General features: G+C 34.3%; 1 protein-coding gene across 4 annotated transcripts in view; it reads right to left on the bottom strand.

The window, feature by feature from the left end:
* Window positions 1-17,556, bottom strand: part of CTNNA3 (catenin alpha 3) — a 1,663,516-nt gene that overhangs the window by 60,725 nt on the left and 1,585,235 nt on the right. For 3 of the 4 annotated variants that reach the window (XM_055308926.1, XM_055308927.1, XM_055308930.1), the window contains 2 exons: window positions 10,557-10,662; window positions 1,643-1,777 (listed from right to left, as the gene is read on the bottom strand). In XM_055308926.1, the coding sequence (XP_055164901.1) occupies window positions 1,643-1,777; window positions 10,557-10,662 (241 nt within the window). Of the gene's footprint in view, window positions 1-1,642; window positions 1,778-6,861; window positions 6,984-10,556; window positions 10,663-17,556 lie in introns of those variants that run through there. The other variant, XM_055308929.1, reaches the window with a different exon arrangement.

Genomic DNA, 17,556 nt, shown 5'->3' with positions numbered 1-17,556 from the left:
CCAGGCTGCAGGCGGCACTAAACCACTGCGCCACCAGGGCTGCCATAGATTTATATGAATTTAGGCTTTGTGAATGACAGAAAATGTGTGACTGGGAAATATACAGAAGTAAACAGACTTCGGTCTACACATAAATAATATTTTACACGTTTCAGAGTAGTATAATTTTAAATGAGAAAATGAAGACTGAAAACTTAATAATTCACTGCAAAGATCTAATATTTCAAAGTGTGAATATTGTATATACATGCTGTGTGCATATATAAATTTATATGCATGTATGTATTCATACACCCACACAAGTTTCTGTGTATGTAGCTTGTGACTACTTAAAACACATTTTTTTTAAAAAGTGCCATTGCATCAGTACTGCACAAGTTGTGTTGGGTTGTGGTGGGGGTTTTTTTGAAAATTTTAATATCAAGGAAACAAAACATTTGTATCTCTAATAATTAATGGAGATAATTTCCACGTTATTTATTTTTGATCAATTTCATCATAGATTTGAGGTTGTTCACATGAATAGAAATGACATAAGCCTTTAAAGATAAACTCCAGTTCTGACATTTACTAGTATAGTACGACCTTGGGGAAGTTTTCAACTTTCTTGAATGTCATTTTTTTTCCAATGTTAGTGAAAATGAAACAAGCAAATAAGCAATCTCTTTGGCATGCTATTGTGAGGATCAGATGAAATAAAATATAGGCAAGAGATAGATAGTCAATAAGAATTAGTTTCCCGCCTTCTACTCTTCATGGTAATCTTTTGCTTTTGTTTTTGCAATCATGTTCTTTTAAAGCATGTTAGTTCACTGAAGGAAAGTCCAATGTCAGGCTATAGAAGTCCTAGAAATTACAAATTTATAAGGATGCTGTTATCATTTGTCCTCATGAATATAAGTTCCTAGAACATTCATGATGTTTCATTTTAACTTAAATTTATAATCTTGGTCTAAGCCCTTCTCAAAGTCACTGATAACTGAATCCAATATAGATATCAAATATTATTTTATTACCATACCTGCTCTAGAGAAATGATCTACTGTTATTAAAAGATGAGTAGAAAAGTTAGACATTATTTCTACTATGATCATTTTATAGTGGTTTGAAACTCAGGGTCACCAAAGAATTTATTGAAGTTTTTCCAAATCTATGGTCTATCACACTCCACTTCTACGGATACATACAGAAATAACAGTTTACAATGCCTGAATTTCTATGTTATAGAAAAGAATAATGGGAAAATGAATATCAATTAACAGCAATAAAGTCATTGCTTTCATTGATTTGAAAATCCATATGCATTTATTTTATAAAAATTACAGGATTCAGTTCAGTTCCATCTGCTCACCCTCTGAAGTCAGAAAACCATGCTTTTAATTAATATCTATTTCGTATTCAAGTGGCTTACAAATCTTGATTCATTCTAAAATCTGTGGGGTAAATAAAGAGAAGTTGTCCTGAGATAACATTTCTTTAGCTCGATTCCTCACTAATTTAACTTCATGCAATTTAATACACTCCAATTGAGTTTACTGAAACCTACATGAACCTAAAAGATTTGGTGAGGTGAGGTGGGGTGTTGCTGCTTTGTTTCAAGTATCTTCTATGTGTGATGGTATAAATGTAGGGCACAACTCACGGCTGACATGATGAGTTCTCCTCCTAGGTTCTGTATTTCAGCTTTAACTTGACTGCAGATCTTCAGTTGGTGAGAGTAAAACTTAATCTGTTCCAGATAGGCCAACAAATCTTGCTTGCATGATGGATCTGGGCACTAAGTAGGCATAAAAGATAAAAGTGGAAATAGCAAAATAACTAATAAGTAGATCAGACTGAATAAATGCCAACATTGGAAGTACCTCATAAGGCAGCATCTTGTCATGGAGCCCCATTTCTCAGCCCAAGCCCACATAGATTCTGATATGCTTCCACCATTAGAGGAGTTTATTCATGTTTCAAACTTAATTACTTTAGCATAGACAATAGAAATAGTAAAGGGATTTTCAGACATGAAAAGGTACATGAAATAATTGCTTTTAAGTTATAAGATTAGAAGTCATCTTCAGATTGCATTTTTACATAAATATAAATAAATATTTTAAATGCAATTATTTAAAATAATTAATTAATTAAAAATAGGCCCCTACACTGTAATATCACCCATGAGGAACATCTTAGAGGACAGCTTTGAGCTCAACATAACACAGTAAGTATCTGTGATCTGGATTAACTCTGTGTTCTTTATTTTATGTAATCATAATAGAATTTTTAAATCCCTTACTTGCACTTTAAATATAATTTCATAAGGATGTAGAATTATGGATAATAATTTATATGCAAAATATTAATTACAGCATTATTTATAATTATAGTATTTAGAAATAACTTAAATGTCCAAAAATAGTGGAAAGATTAATATGCATGTCTATATAATGTGATACTATATAATCTCAAGAAAATATGCTCAAAAGAGGTGGGAAAATGGTTTTAGAAAGTGGAAAAAGCAGTGTTTGAAATTTATATACCATCTTAATCAAATTGCATAAATATGTGGTTGTATTTGTGTTTAAAACAGACTAGAAAATATATGAAATAAACAAACATGATACAATCAATAATTTTCATTTCCTTCCTATTTTATATTTCTTAAAATAGATATTTATAACTTCCATACTTATAAAAATGTTATTATCACAAAAGGTTTAATTCTAATGGCCTAAAATGTATATTGGAAAGTGCAAGACTGGGGCACCTGATTGACTCAGTTGGTTAAGCATCCGAACTTCTGATTTTGGCTTAGGTATTGATCTCAGGGTCATGAGATTTGTCAGGCTCCCTGCTGAGTGGGGATTCTGCTCTTCTGGGAGATTCTCCCTCTGCCCCTCCTCCCAAAAATAAATAAATAAATCTTTAACAAAAAAAGAAAAAAGAAAGAAAAGTATGATGAAAGACCAAAAAACTATTCTATGCATTTATTCTTTTACTTAGTAATTCATAATTTGGAGTGTTGCTGAAAAATTCCTGAGAATCTTATTCTCTCATATTTGCTAAATAGATTAAGACTAATTTATAGTCTTAACATAACCATAACATGTGTAGACAAGATAAGAACATACCACCCTTAGGTCAAAGTTAATCAGAAAAGGTAGCAAAGAAATTAATTCTGCAGAAATACTATCACAGCCTAGACTTTTAAATGAATAGACAGATACATATAACCAGCTAGCCAGCCAATCAGCCAAGAGGATAATGAGACCTTGACGTTGAGAATGCCTCTCAAATTTTAAAGAAGGAAGTAAGGGTAATCTCCCAAATTTCAAGAGGATTAACTGTAACTAGGAAGAAAAAGAAGAAGGAAAAGAAGGACAAAGAGAGAGAGAAACAGGGGAAGTGAGGAAGAAGGAGGAGGAGGGAAAAAAAAGAAAGGATTTCCCTCAATTTATAGATGAGAAATCATAAATTTTGAAAAGAGAGACACCTGGGTGGCTCGGTTGAGCATCTCAGGGTGGGATTCTGGAGTCCTGGGATCAAGTCCTATATAGAGCTCCTTGCATGGAGCCTGCTTCTCCTGTCTCTGCCTCCCTCTCTCTGCCTCTCTCTGCCTCTGTGTCTCTCATGAATAAGTAAATAAAATCTTAAAAACAAAAAGAAATTTTGAAAACATAATAACTTCCCCAGGAGTGAAGAGGTGTGTGTAGAGCCAGATTTGAACCCAAACATATTTACTTTCAAATCTCTTTTAGAGGTTCCTGGGTGACTCAGCGGGTTAAGTGTCTGCTTTCAGCTCAGGTCGTGATCTTGGTGTCCTGGGATCAAGCCTGCATCTGGATCCCTGCTCAGTGGGGAGTCAGCTTCTCCCTCTTGCTCACCTTTTCTGCCCTTCCCCCAACCTGTGCTCACTCTCTCTTTCTCAAATAAATAAATAAAACCTTTTTTTAAAAATCAATTTTATTTTAAATCACTAACTCAAGAGAATTGGAAGTGCATTTTTAAAAATCACAGAACACTAAGAACTGCATAGTTCCAAGGAAATAGAAAATTCATAGGAACACTGTCTCCAGCACTGTTCTATAGTAGAGAATACTTATTTTTTTTTCAAAGACCAAAAACTAGTTATTTAGAATTACCTACAATGACAGAAGGCATCACATTGTTTTACCATGACAGGAAGTTGATCATTACTAAGTACGTTCTATGTGCCATATCCTTTGTGTTAATAATTTTGTTAGTATCCCACCATGCCATTGTACTTGGGCTTATAATGTTATTTCTCACATTTGCAGACTGAGTTTTGGAGAGAGTATATGATTTGTCTAAAGATTTGAATTCACTTTTCTCTGTTTCATTCACTGCACAATGATGTCTCCTATAGGATATGTATTCAAAGTGCCTTTTTCTTTGTCCTCACTGGGTGATGGTCCATATCTATTCTTTGTTCCTATGGATGGACTCAATGATAATCCTTAACACATATAGTGTTTTATATGTCACATACTATTCTAGGTGTTTTACCTTTATTAACTCTTTTACTAATCACCAGCTCTAAGAGGTAGATTCTATCACTATTTGGCAAAGGAGGAAACTGAAGCACAGAGAAGTTAGCTGACTCATCCAATTAATAAATGGTAGAGCTGGTATTCAAGCTCACATGGTCTGGCTACACATCCCTTCCTTCACAGTCTAGGAACAATATCAGTCTTCCTGCCAGTTTTATCTTATATAATAAATGATTAATTGCCACTCTGATTTGTAAATTGATTTCTTAAATTGACACTCTTATTTGTAAATTGTAAGTAGGAATAGTGTTAAAGACCAGTACCACTACATATTTATGATAAAATTGAACATTCAAAGTAATAATTAGGTTCTTAAAAATTTATTTATTTATTCAAGAGAGGGACAGAGAGAGTGGGGGAGGGAAGAGAGAGAGAGACAGAGAGACAGAGAATCTCTAACAGATTCTCTTCTGAGCATGGAGCCTGGGGCAGAACCCAGCCCACAACCCTGAGATCATGACCTGAGCCAAAATCAAGACTTGGAAGCTTAACAAACTGAGCCACCCAGGCACCCCTAATAATTATATTCTTGACCAATAACCGATGCTGCAATCACCCAAGGTTAAGAAAAACATATACTTTCTCTCAAGAGACTCTTCAAGGCCATACTATGATTGTCTAATTCTCTTAAGGAAACAGTGAGTCAAAGAGTACAAAATGTGAAGTTCAACTTTTGAAATTAAGTTTGTTTGACCCAGATTCACCCTTTATTTCCAGAACTGATGAGAATTCCTGGTTACACCTAAAGACCATAGTCAGTTACACAGGTGAAGTAGAAAAACATACAGTTGGTAAATTCCACCCCATAAAAGTCATTAAAGCCTTCTTTTCTATTGACACTTAGCCTTTCTGAGTCGATTTTGGCTGCCTTATAGCAGAATCAGGAGAACGAATCATTCTCACTTTAAGAATGCTCTTCTAGGGACACCTGGGTGGCTCAGTGGTTGAGCATCTGCTTTCAGCTCAGGGCATGATCCTGAAGTCCTGGGATTGAGTCCCACATCAAGTTCCTCACAGGGAGCCTCCTTCTCCTTTTGCCTATGTCTCTGCCTCTCTCTCTCTCTCTCTCTCTCTCTCTCTGTGTGTGTCTCATGAATCAATAAAATCTTAAAAAAAAAAGAAAAGAAAAAAAGAATGCTCTTCTATTATCTGCCAAACTCCCTTTAAAAATCAAATAATCTTCCCTCTACCTTTTATATTTTTCCAAGAGGATGATAGAAAAAGTTTGGGCCCTAGATCTTTAAAACATTCATGCCCTTGACTTTTATTTTCAAATAAAATTTGTATTAAATAATTCTGGGGGTGCCTGAGTGGCTCAATCAGCTAAGTGTCCAGCTTTTGATTCTGGTTCAGGTCATGCTCTCAGGGTTCTGGGATCGGCCCTGAGTAGGGCTCCATGCTCAGCAGGGAGTCTGCTTAAGATTCTCTCTCTGTCCTCTGTCCCTCCTCTTGCTCATGCTCTCTCTTTCAAATAAGTAAATAAATCTTAAAAAAAAAAAAAAAAACTTTTAAAGAACACTGTTGGTGACTTTTAGGCAACTCCAGTGGTTGAATAGGATAGCACATATTGGTTATTATTTTCCAGTTTATTAAGACAGGAAATGTTGACCAAGACATCTGGTTAACTTTTTAATACATTGATTTTTTTTTTTTTTTTTTTTAGTTTTTAACCACTAGGACACTCACTACAGGCAAGCAGGCAAGTAGATGGCATGTGAGCCTAGGTGGTTTTCTCACAATTAAACCAGCCTTCACTCTTCCAGCAAGATGCTTGGTACCAATACAGAATACATCATTTCAGAATGAGAGACAAGTAAAAAACATTTATTACCTTTCAGTCCAAATCTTAAAAGTGAATTAGCAAAGTGAATACTTTTAAAGATCTTTATTCCATAAGCTTTGCAACTTTTTGTCCACATTGGAATATGAATTTTATTTAAGACACATTTAAAATGACTTTTGTAACTACAGACAGCCATTTAAATTCTGCTACGGTGACAAAGTTTGTTAATAAAAAGTATTAGGTGTCGGTGTGAATTTCTAGAACAGAAATTTCAAGCAATCAGTGATAGCAAAGGGCTTGAGTCCATGACTTTTTCCTTCCCTCAGGGTTCATTTCTCCACTTCTACTCCAGTTCAGAGGCTGTCTCATTTCATGTTCCTCAGGATCATAGATTACCAATAATCCCATCTTTTTCTGCACTTTTAATGTCTCTTTTTTCTATCCTTTAATCTTTCAACATAATATCCCTCCGGACAAAAACCTTCCCTCAACCTTATAATCCTCATCTCTCTTCGTGTTCACAATCATGACTTCTAAAAATTTTTCAGCGTTGCCTCATTCACATTCTTGGTTTTTGTTCTTGGGCATCTTTTCATTCTCATCCTCTTCTTAAGCAAGAGTACACACTATCACAGCTTCAACTATTACAAAATACAAATAACGAAATCTTTGTCATCCAGTCCTTTCTCCAGAAGATACACATGGATTTTCCCAGTCCATTATTTGCCCCATCATTTCATACTCAACACATATAATCTTCAACTCTTTCATAACACACCTTACCTACTATAAAACCTATTTTTCCTTCTATTAACCATCTCAATAAGGAGTGCTTTCTCTCTCTCTCTCTCTCTCTCTCTCTCTCTCTCTCTTTCCTATTAAAGATGGTCAGTTACCAGGATGCCTGGGTGGCTCAGTAGTTGAACATCTGCCTTTGGCTCAGGGTGTGATCCTGGAGTTCCAGGATTGAGTTCCACATCGGGATCCCTGCATGGAGCCTGCTTCTCCCTCTGTTTATGTCTCTGACTCTCTCTGTGCGTCCCTCATGAATAAATAAATAAACTTTTTAAAATAAAAAAAATATGATCACTTACTAATTTGGGATGATTTTACACCTTGAATCCCAGAACACTTGAAACATTTTTTTCCCTTTTGATGTTGATCACTTCTGCTATTTAGCAAACTGAGGTTTCTATTACTCAGCCATAAAAAAGAATGTCTTGCCATTTGCAACAACATTGATAGACCTAAAGGGTATCACACTGAATGAAATAAGTCAGACAGAGAAAGACAAACACCAGATGATTTCATTTATATGTGGAATCTAATAATCTAGCCAACCAAACAGACAGAAGCAGAAATTGTCTCATAAATACAGAGATCAATTTGATAGCTGCTAGAGGGGAAGGGTAAGGGATAGATAAAAGGGTAAAGGGGAGTGGGAGATACTAGCTTCTAGTTATGGAATAAAAGGTAAACAAAGGTACAATCATAGAAAATATAGTGAATGGTATTATAATAATATTGTGTGGTGACAGATGGTAGTTACACTTGTCCTGAGCACAGCATAACAGATAGGGTTGTCAAATCACTGTGTTGTACATCTGAAACTAATGTAACACTGTGTGTCAACTGCACTTAAAAAAATACAAAAATAATATATTTTAGTATCTATCTATTCCTATTTAATTCCTGAGAATTGCTATGCATTTAATTTTTTTATAAAGTTCATTAATCTGGAGAACAAATCTAGGCATCAATATCTGCCCAAAATAAATTTTAGGTAGATAACAGAATCAAAATACAAATATTGTCATAAGATGCATCTGGAAATTATATTCTTAAGGGACATGTTAGAATAATATAATAAATGCTTCAGAAGATTCTTTTTTGCATACGTTTTAAAATGCATTTTTGACTCTCACAACATCAGTAGGGAAACAATTCAAATGAAGCAAGCCACTGACAATATTCTGTCAAAATATCAATATAGATTGCATCTGTCAGCTGTTTCATTCATAGTTAAATGTATTGTGTGTGAATTGGCTTGTAATCCTTCATCTTGTTTTCTAAATACCATCCCTTCTTGAATTAGCATTGGTTTTCATTATTTTTAACACCAAAATTTCATTTTAATTGTGTTCAGTTATGATGAGGTGGAGGTACCCAGTAGATATTGCGGATATCTTTGCTTTGGCAAAATTACAGTGAAGGAGTATTATAGGCTTCAGACACACCACTCAGTGGTAAGAAAGTCTAATTTTATCCTCCCCTTATGCCAGACACTTTACCAGATATTCATCTTATTTTGGTTCCTATGTACATCTCATTCCTATTTGGGATATACAGCTTTTCTAATTAATTTAGATCTATGTACTTTTTCTACCTTTTGAGGTGTTATTCACCTAATTTAGAATACCTGCTTAACACCATGAATTACAGTGTAGAGTTGAGGAATAGAAAGAGTTGTGTACTAAGAGTCTGGAATCTTGGATTTGTAAGAAGAGTACTTTTCTAACTTGTCATTCTCTTTATTTGTGAGGAACATGTTTAAGAATTGTAATAGTGGGACACCTGGATGCCTCAGCAGTCAAGGATCTGCCTTCAGCTCAGGGCATGATCCTTGGTGTGGAGATTGAGTCCTGCATAAGGCTCCTTGTGATGAGCCTGTTTCTCCCTCTATGTTTCTGCCTCTCTCTCTGTGTCTCTCATAAATAAAATCCTAAAAAAAAATGTAATAGCTAACAACAGCAATTGTACTGTTGTTAGCTATTACAATTTATTCCTTTAGGAATATAGACAGAATTTGTACCAGAGTTTTACAGAACTTAAGCAATACATCTTTTTTTTTTATTTTATTAAGCAATACATCTTGAAAGGCATATATGACCTACCACACCATGTCAAGATACCTCCAAAGCCTAAAAGATATTGGCTGATTGGGACAATTGAGCTTATGTTAAGAGTTCTAGATGTTAAAACAGTTAATTAAGATACAGTCAGAATAGTAAATTGTATTTGGCTACACACAATAAACATATGTTCAAGGAAGTAAAACAGGGAAGAAGAGTGGAAAAAAATTAAAAAAAAGAAAGAAAGAAAAAGGAAAAAAAGGAAGTCCAAGTAGATAGAATTAGGAACATTATTGTAATTTCATTTCATTTTCTCTGCATATGAACTTTGACTCTGGAATGTTAGAGAATGAAACTAATTTCATTTAGCACTATATATATATAGATAGATATAGATATCATAAGTCTATGTTGGGTGGAATTGAAAACTGATTGATGTTTGATCTTCTAACACTCTAGTAGCAAATAGACAAGAAAAAAATCATAAAAATTATTAAAAATTTTTGAACTAATTAGGTTGTTCAAAATAGGAAGCAATCAATATTCCAACAGATATTTTTTTCATAATACACATACACTCTGAAAATTGCCTTGCTTATATTATTCATTTGCATTCCACGATAAATTTCAGATACTATTTACTAAGTTTTTTGTTGTTTTTAATCTATCAAATAATATCAGAAGCACAGTCATAGACAATCTCCCCAGATGATCTCTATAGTGACAATCAGTTTCATAATTCTCATTTTTGATTCTTCAGAACCCTATTTGTTTAGAACAAAAGTAATTCATTTGAAACTACTCTCCTATATGAAGTGGAAAAAGCCAAAGAGGGCCATCTATAATTTCATTATTCAATGACTGTTTCTTTAATCTTCTCCCAAAATGTACAAGCTGTATGAAAGTCAGACAATACTTTTATTTTCTTCCATGTAAAAAAGCTAAAACAATGGTATAACGGATACATTTGTATCCATATACCATGGATAAAGCTAAAAACAATGGTAAAATGTAATAAAGCTACATTATAAAAGTACTTGTAGCAAGGTGATTCTGACATAATTAAAAAAGATCAATATATGGAAAAAACTTCCAAGTGACACAACTATTTAGTATATCTCTGATGCTCAAAAATCTAAGAAATAATAAACACTAAAAATAATAATAATGATGCCTTAAGAAATAATCTTCCTTAGAATGAATTGCTTACTACTTGTGTATTAATTATGCAGTAAGATTTTTAAATTATAACTTAGGAAAAAGCAATCCAATAAATTAAAAATCTAACTTTGTTTTAATCAGTTTGCATGGTAGAGAGCAATTTAAAAAGACTTTCATCATGTCTATTTCTAGAGAACTCACCTGGTTTGCAATCTGCCGAGCAAGGACATCCATCCTTGATCCTGATTCTGATATCATTTTAGCTGCATAGATCACATCAGTGGTATGCTTTAGTGGTCCTTTGCCCCTTAAAGTAGAAGAATACATGTTAGTTGCAGTAGCTTATGCTAAGATACAAATGCAAACACACGCACACACACACATGAGTCTGCCCCCCCCCCCCCAGAGTACTGGCTATTTACTTTACATCCTTCAGTTATGGAGAGACACCAATTAGATAGCAATATTAAACGGAAAATGAAAAACAAAAGAAGTCTCATTGTGTTGAGATTCAGGAAATACTGCCAAGAAGATGGACTTCATTAGATTTTCATTCTCAGGTATTTTTAATAGTAGATATCTCAAAGCAATAGTATTTTACTAATTATAAGAGGAAATATGAGATTTCAGACCATATATATATATATATATATATATATATATATATATGGTCCAAATATATATATATAATACTGAATACATATATATAGAATATTGTATATATATAATATATTGAATATTGAATATATATATATATATTCAACATTGCATTTTCATCACCAGGTCTACTTTTTAATCTTCCTATTTATAATCCTTTTTTTTAATAGTCTTCCAGTTAACTGCATTTTGTTTTGGCCACATATCTTCTCCACAATGCATTGTAGCATCATAGTAACACTAAGTATGAATCTGGAGTCACACTATCTTGGACCACTTCATATTGTTTGTTTAAGTCAAATGAGATAAATAGACACTCTATGTCCCAGTTTCCTTGGTGGTAGGCAGTAAGAACACATACCACATGGAGTCATTCTAATGATTATCTGATCCATTGTCTAAAAAGTGCTCAGAACTTGGCTTTATAGAAAATAAGCATTCAATACCACCAGTTGTTATTGTTGGCAGTTGTTACTTTAAAATAGTTTTGTTTCCAAATGCCATGGAATAATAGTTGGGTTCACTTATGAGATTTACAAGACAGGTAAGAAGAAAAGTGCATGTCTTACACTTAAGGACTGGGATAACATAAGGAAATATTTTTCTATCTTCTCTTTCTTCCAAAATAAATGATTACCTAAAGAATGGGAACTTCCATACACCCCAACCACTCTTTTCCCTGTGTCTGATTCCTTACTCTCTTCTGTCAATATGCTGACCATTCTAATTTGGTTTCTGTTCCTTGTCCCTAGCACAGAATGAATGGAAGGAATCACTGAATCACTTATGATTCAGTGATGTGACGTGATGATTCACATCATCAAAAGTGTTTTGATGCTTCTGAAAGAGCAGAGAGTGAAGGAGGTGTGAGGAAAGATTAAGCTGGTCAGTGTGAGAAAAGGAAGATTCTAAGAGGCCAAAATACAGTGGAGTTAGAAGAGAAGGGGAACAGAAACAATCTCTGTCCCTGTCTTATTTACACCTTGGATGGGTCTTTGGAATAGATGTCCTGATACAAAATCTAATGAGATTTATCACAGAGGAAAATCTCTTACTAAGGAGACTGCCATTGTGTAGCAACAAAAGAGGGGATTCATGCAAAGATAAATGATGAGAGTATTCTATACTTAAAAACTGGAATACCAGAACACTTGTGCCCTGTATGCCAAAATGGCCCTTTCACTGCATTTTTCTCATGACGCCTCTCAAATTCATTATAAGCAGGTTTTCGAGTAAGAATGGAATTCCATGTTTAACACAGTGAAAACCTGGCCCTGGTATATCGTTATCACCATATTTCTCCTCCGAATATACTAGCATAGGTTGCTTTGTGATTTTTTAAAAAATTGACATTAATTACTACAATGTTTGAGTTGCTCTTATCACATTTACTTAATGCATCAAGCAGAACTAGATGTTATGTACATGGTTATGTTCACAAAAGGCAATGTGCTTCATTATTTCCATGCATCCCTAGAGAAAGTTAAATTTAAATAAAGCTGTCTAAGCTTGAAAGGCAATGTATCAATATTCCAGGTCTTAAGCAATGGACAAAGGTTGTTTGCAGCGAACACTCTAGTAGCTTAGACAATGGACAGAATTACATCTAAGGAATGCAAGCTAATGTACACTTCCCCATCAAAATAATATATTTCCCAATATAAAAACCCTAGACTGATGAAAGGGAAATTACCTTTCGCTTTAAATTCATACATTGTTATGAGACCACTATCTTAAACACATGTAGAACTTAAAAGTAATGACAGACCACAATTATTCTATTCTTCATGTTCCTAATTAAATGTATTGCCTGGCAAGCTTCCTACTGAGTGCCAAACAAAATACACATTTTACAAATGATTCCATATCATGCCAAGCTTCCAGAGGAGCTGCAATTACTGAAACTATGATAAATTTTTAACATTCTAGCCTGAAATGCTGAAGTGCTATGTAATGAGGCTTTTTAAATTGGGAAACGCATTCAAAGGTTGTTTGCTGCCTTCATTTTCATAATGGGTTCTCAGGATCTCCTGTCAGCAAATTGTGTCTTAAATCATTGAGTTTGGATCCAACTGAGAAAGATACCCAGAAGAGGATGGGATAAACTTTAGAAATATTTTAAAGAAAGTGGAGGCCAGAAACCTTTGATAAATGGTGGCTGCGATAATAATCTATTTCCTCTGAAAGGACAGCAGATCTAGCTCCGGAGTAGGGAGTCTGCCAACTATTCATTAAAATATAGGTTAGAAGGTATAATGGGAAAGCAATGTGCTTGCCATGGAAAAGTCTTTTAGGCAAGTGAAAGAGATACCTTTGCAACTTATTGGTATAACATTTCAGCCATTTTTGACCCTGCCCCAACCTTGACTCCCATTCCTCCCACAGCCTCACCCCATTTTTGGCATCCACCTCTCCTTTCTTTTTGGATTATCACAAGAAATGAGATGATACAGCTGATTAGTAACAGCTTTGTCTTTTCAGAGACAGAAAATATCTATGAAATTATTTGATATTTTCTGCCAGTGATTAAAAACAAAACAAAACAACAAAACAAAACTTTATAATATATTGTGTACTTGGTAACCCATACATTTTTGATTACATAATATTACTTCCCTTTTCAAGATCAAAAACCATCCTTTTAATCTTCTTCTCCTTTGCTATTCATATAGAATAAGTCCCATGACATTGTGGCTCACTTAATGAATGAATACAATGATAAGTATATATTTTGTTCCATAACAGTAGCTAACACATTTAGCATTTCTATGGGCTAGGCACTATTCCATACACAAACTGATTTGATCATTATAATAACACTATGAGTTTAGAATTATTGTTATCCTTATCCGGCAGATGAGGAAACTGAAGAATAGAGATGTTAAATACATCTTTTATTAAGTTACACAGGTAGTAAGTGTTAGAGACAGGATTTGACCCCAGGCAATCTGGTCACAGAATCTGCTTTTAATAACTATCTTATACTTCTCCCAATAAAACATGCTAAGATAAAATTAAAATATTAATTTTAATTGTTAACTAGACTTATTGTGATAATTACACTTACAAATATCGAATCATTTTTTAAAAGATTTTATTTATTTATTCATTGCAGACACAGAGAGAAAGAGGCAGAGACACAGGCAGAGGGAGAAGCAGGCTCCACGCAGGGAGCCCGATGCGGGACTCGATCCTGGGTCTCCAGGATCACACCCCAGGCCAAAGGCAGCACTAAACCACTGAGCCACTGGGGCTGCCCTTGAATCATTTTTAATACTTGAAACTAATATGTTACATGTCAATTATACCTCAAGAAAAAGATAATAAAATATATATAGGAAAAACTATTAGAAAGATGTCCTCAGCCATTGATGGCAGTTACCATAAATGCAAGAGACAGCAAAGACAAGGGTTAGATTTAGGAGCTGGGTGGTTAAGAGGTCCGCCAACAGGGACTTGTGCATGTACAATAGCCTCAAGGAACACAAGCTAAATCTGTTTCGTAGTCCCAACAGAATAAAACTGTGCTACATTACAGAGACATTTAAAGCCATGACAAATGCCTAAAATGGTATCAGTACTTTATAGACCTGGGATTTCTTTCTTGAGATACTATTACTTTTCTCTTTTACTTATCTCAGTACCCCTTACTCTGTCTTCCCCTTTCCTTGAATTCTTAATACCAAACTCAAACTCAGCCATTTCGTAAGCCATACTAGAGGGGAGATTGCAATTGGATGTTTATTTACAATACAAGACATAGAAATTTGATCTAACAATATTAGCTTTAGATATAGTTATTTTATTTAAGTCTAACACTCAAATTTGCTGTTGCAATAGGGTGAAATGAATAAGGACTCAGTAAATACATTTTGTCTGCATCCCAGTTCTGTTACATATGAGCTGTGTAGCCTTGGATAAATAACAGTTGGTCTGAACTTATTTTCTCTTCATTAAAATGATTATGATACTTGCCACACAGTAAGGATTTATGAAATCATTTATTTTTCCACAGTACTTGGCACATACTAGATGCTCAGCAAATGTTACTTTTTTCTTTTCTTCATCCCTTTATGAATAATGGTGTTTTAATAAAAAAGTTGTTTGCCTTTTTATTTAAAAATTACAGTACTTGCCAAACAATATGAACAGACTTCACACAATTGAATTTTTTCTTATACCTGATGACAATATAGCCCTGTATAACCATGTTCATAATATCCTTTCATAGGTTATAAAATATATACACCCATAAACTGTATGTTCGTAGTCATTATTGTTGTTCAAGGCTGTTCTTTAATTCCTTATGAGGAGTTGATTTAGATGTAGTGACATATTTTTGATGGTATAAGCCTTCCAAGATAAGTGCTTTAGCTTTACAAGGGTACCATCAGAATTCTCTTACTCTAATTCTGAAAGTAGATAGAAAAGAAAGAAGTAATTATCATGAAAGCAACCAAAAAATGATGAGATAAAGAGAGGTACCAGACTCAAGCAAGGACACACTGTTCTGCTTCTGTTCAAACATGAAATTTTAGTTAGGCGATTCTCTCCCTCCGGATGTTACTTTCTCTTGTAAAGTGTTATTCTCAAGTTTTGAGGACTCTGTAAAAGTCCTTGGAAAACCAGCAAGTGAATAATCTGCTAACAATCAGCCTGAGTAATTAGTATCTTAAGGAACCTTTGGGATTCAAGTTGGAAAAAAATGTGTTGCACCATGAAAAAAAGAAAATATTGTCTGAGAATTGTATACATTTTTTTTTCATTTCTGCTCTTGTCCTATATTATTCATAATAGCCTAATTGCTATAACATCAAATATCTTAGTGGCTTAAAGTAGGTGACATGATACATAGCCATTGAAGAACCATGTCTTCGAGCTCTAAGAAACCTGATCCCTAAGGCTTCATGGCACTATGCTGGGTCTGCTGTATCCACACATCTAACATGAAAAATAAGTGGGACTCTCATAGGAGATTTTAAGGATCAGGTTAAGAATTGGAACACATCATTCTGATCCATATTCCAAAGTCCAGAAACATGGACTCACATAGCTGGGATATGTTCTGTTTGGGCACAGGAACAAAAGAAAACATGGTTTTACAGCTTTTCCTCTGTACCTATTCCTGGGGCTGCTAAAATTCTATACTTGTTTTTAGCAACTAAAATCTGTGTTCCCTGTAAAGGGTATTTTGGATGTCACCAAGTGCTTGAGAAAAAATTGGGAAAGAACCAAGGCTCTTCACCAATACAGCTGAAATTATGAGACATATACTCTGCCTGGGAAGAACACCAATTCTATTTTTTGTTTTGAAATGATCACATTGTAGATAGTCTATTATTAAAGATAAAAATTATGTAAGCTTTACTTTGGGCATAGTGATGATAGTCTTTCACATTCAATCTTGTATTTGTTTATGAAACAAGGATAGGGCTTATTTTAGAGATCTTCTGGGGGATCAACCTGGGGATAATACTTTCAGCTATTATTGTTATAATTATTGCTGCTGCTGTTACTGCTGCTGCTTTATTATTGTGTGTTTGTATATAGGGTGTGCATATAAGAAGTAGGAACTCCCTTCTTCAAGTCTAAAAACTGGTTTTCTAAATATATATGTATATGGCATAAATCTTTTCTGTGTTCTTCAGCCCCCAAATTCCCTAATTTACCCTCAACTTGTTAGTTTTGTACCAAATCTTAAACAGACTATATAGCATTTAGAGAAGGATTTCATGAAGTACCCTTAAAGGCCCCAAACACTGAATACCTGGTGGAAGCAAAAGTAGAAGTAGAAGTAGAAGTAGAAGTAGAAGTAGAAGTAGAAGTAGAAGTAGAAGAAGAATTTCCTTAGCAAAGTTTGTTTTTAACTTGTAGGCAAAGGAGAGGTCAGCTAACCATGTATTTTCATTTTTGTTTTTAGTAAAACAGAGATAACGTTCTCCAGTTCTTCCTACATGTGAAGATTTCACTACTATTTGTAAAATTTTGTCCTGAGAGCATACTTAACAGAGTTTTTATGATCCAGGAACTGTTAAAATGCTCAATTTTCCCACTCAATTTTCACACCCAGCATTGTGCACCACTTCACAAATTTAAGATTGCATCCTGGACACTCCCGTAATTGTGCATACCACAAGTTATGCTGCCTTACATATTCCTAGAATCTATTATCTGTTCCAAGAATCTAATATCTACTGTTCTGTTCTACAATCTATTCTCTTCACCCTATAAATAAGGAAACAGAAGCTTAAAAGCTCAAGGTTCTTTTTCTTTAAGGTATATGAATATTGGTTGGCCTAAATTTAAAAGCAAGGGGTTGAAGTCATTAGAACCTTCAGGGCCAATTAAAAATAAATCATGTGTGGAAGTATCATCACAGCTTTCCTGTGAGGACTTATCTTGAAGCACTGAAATTCAAAGGATAGCTCTGATTCAGTGGAATGCTTCATACATTGTAAGCAAATACATGAGAACAAGAGATTCCTAGGTGGTTTTATTAGTGGTGTTCCTTTAAAGCATCATATTCTATCTGACCAGTACCAAA

Source organism: Nyctereutes procyonoides, unplaced genomic scaffold, assembly GCF_905146905.1.
Source record: "Nyctereutes procyonoides isolate TBG_1078 unplaced genomic scaffold, NYPRO_anot_genome, whole genome shotgun sequence".
Lineage (NCBI taxonomy): Eukaryota > Metazoa > Chordata > Mammalia > Carnivora > Canidae > Nyctereutes > Nyctereutes procyonoides.
Note: the sequence above shows the minus strand (reverse complement) of the source record. Positions and strands in the feature narration are given on the sequence as shown.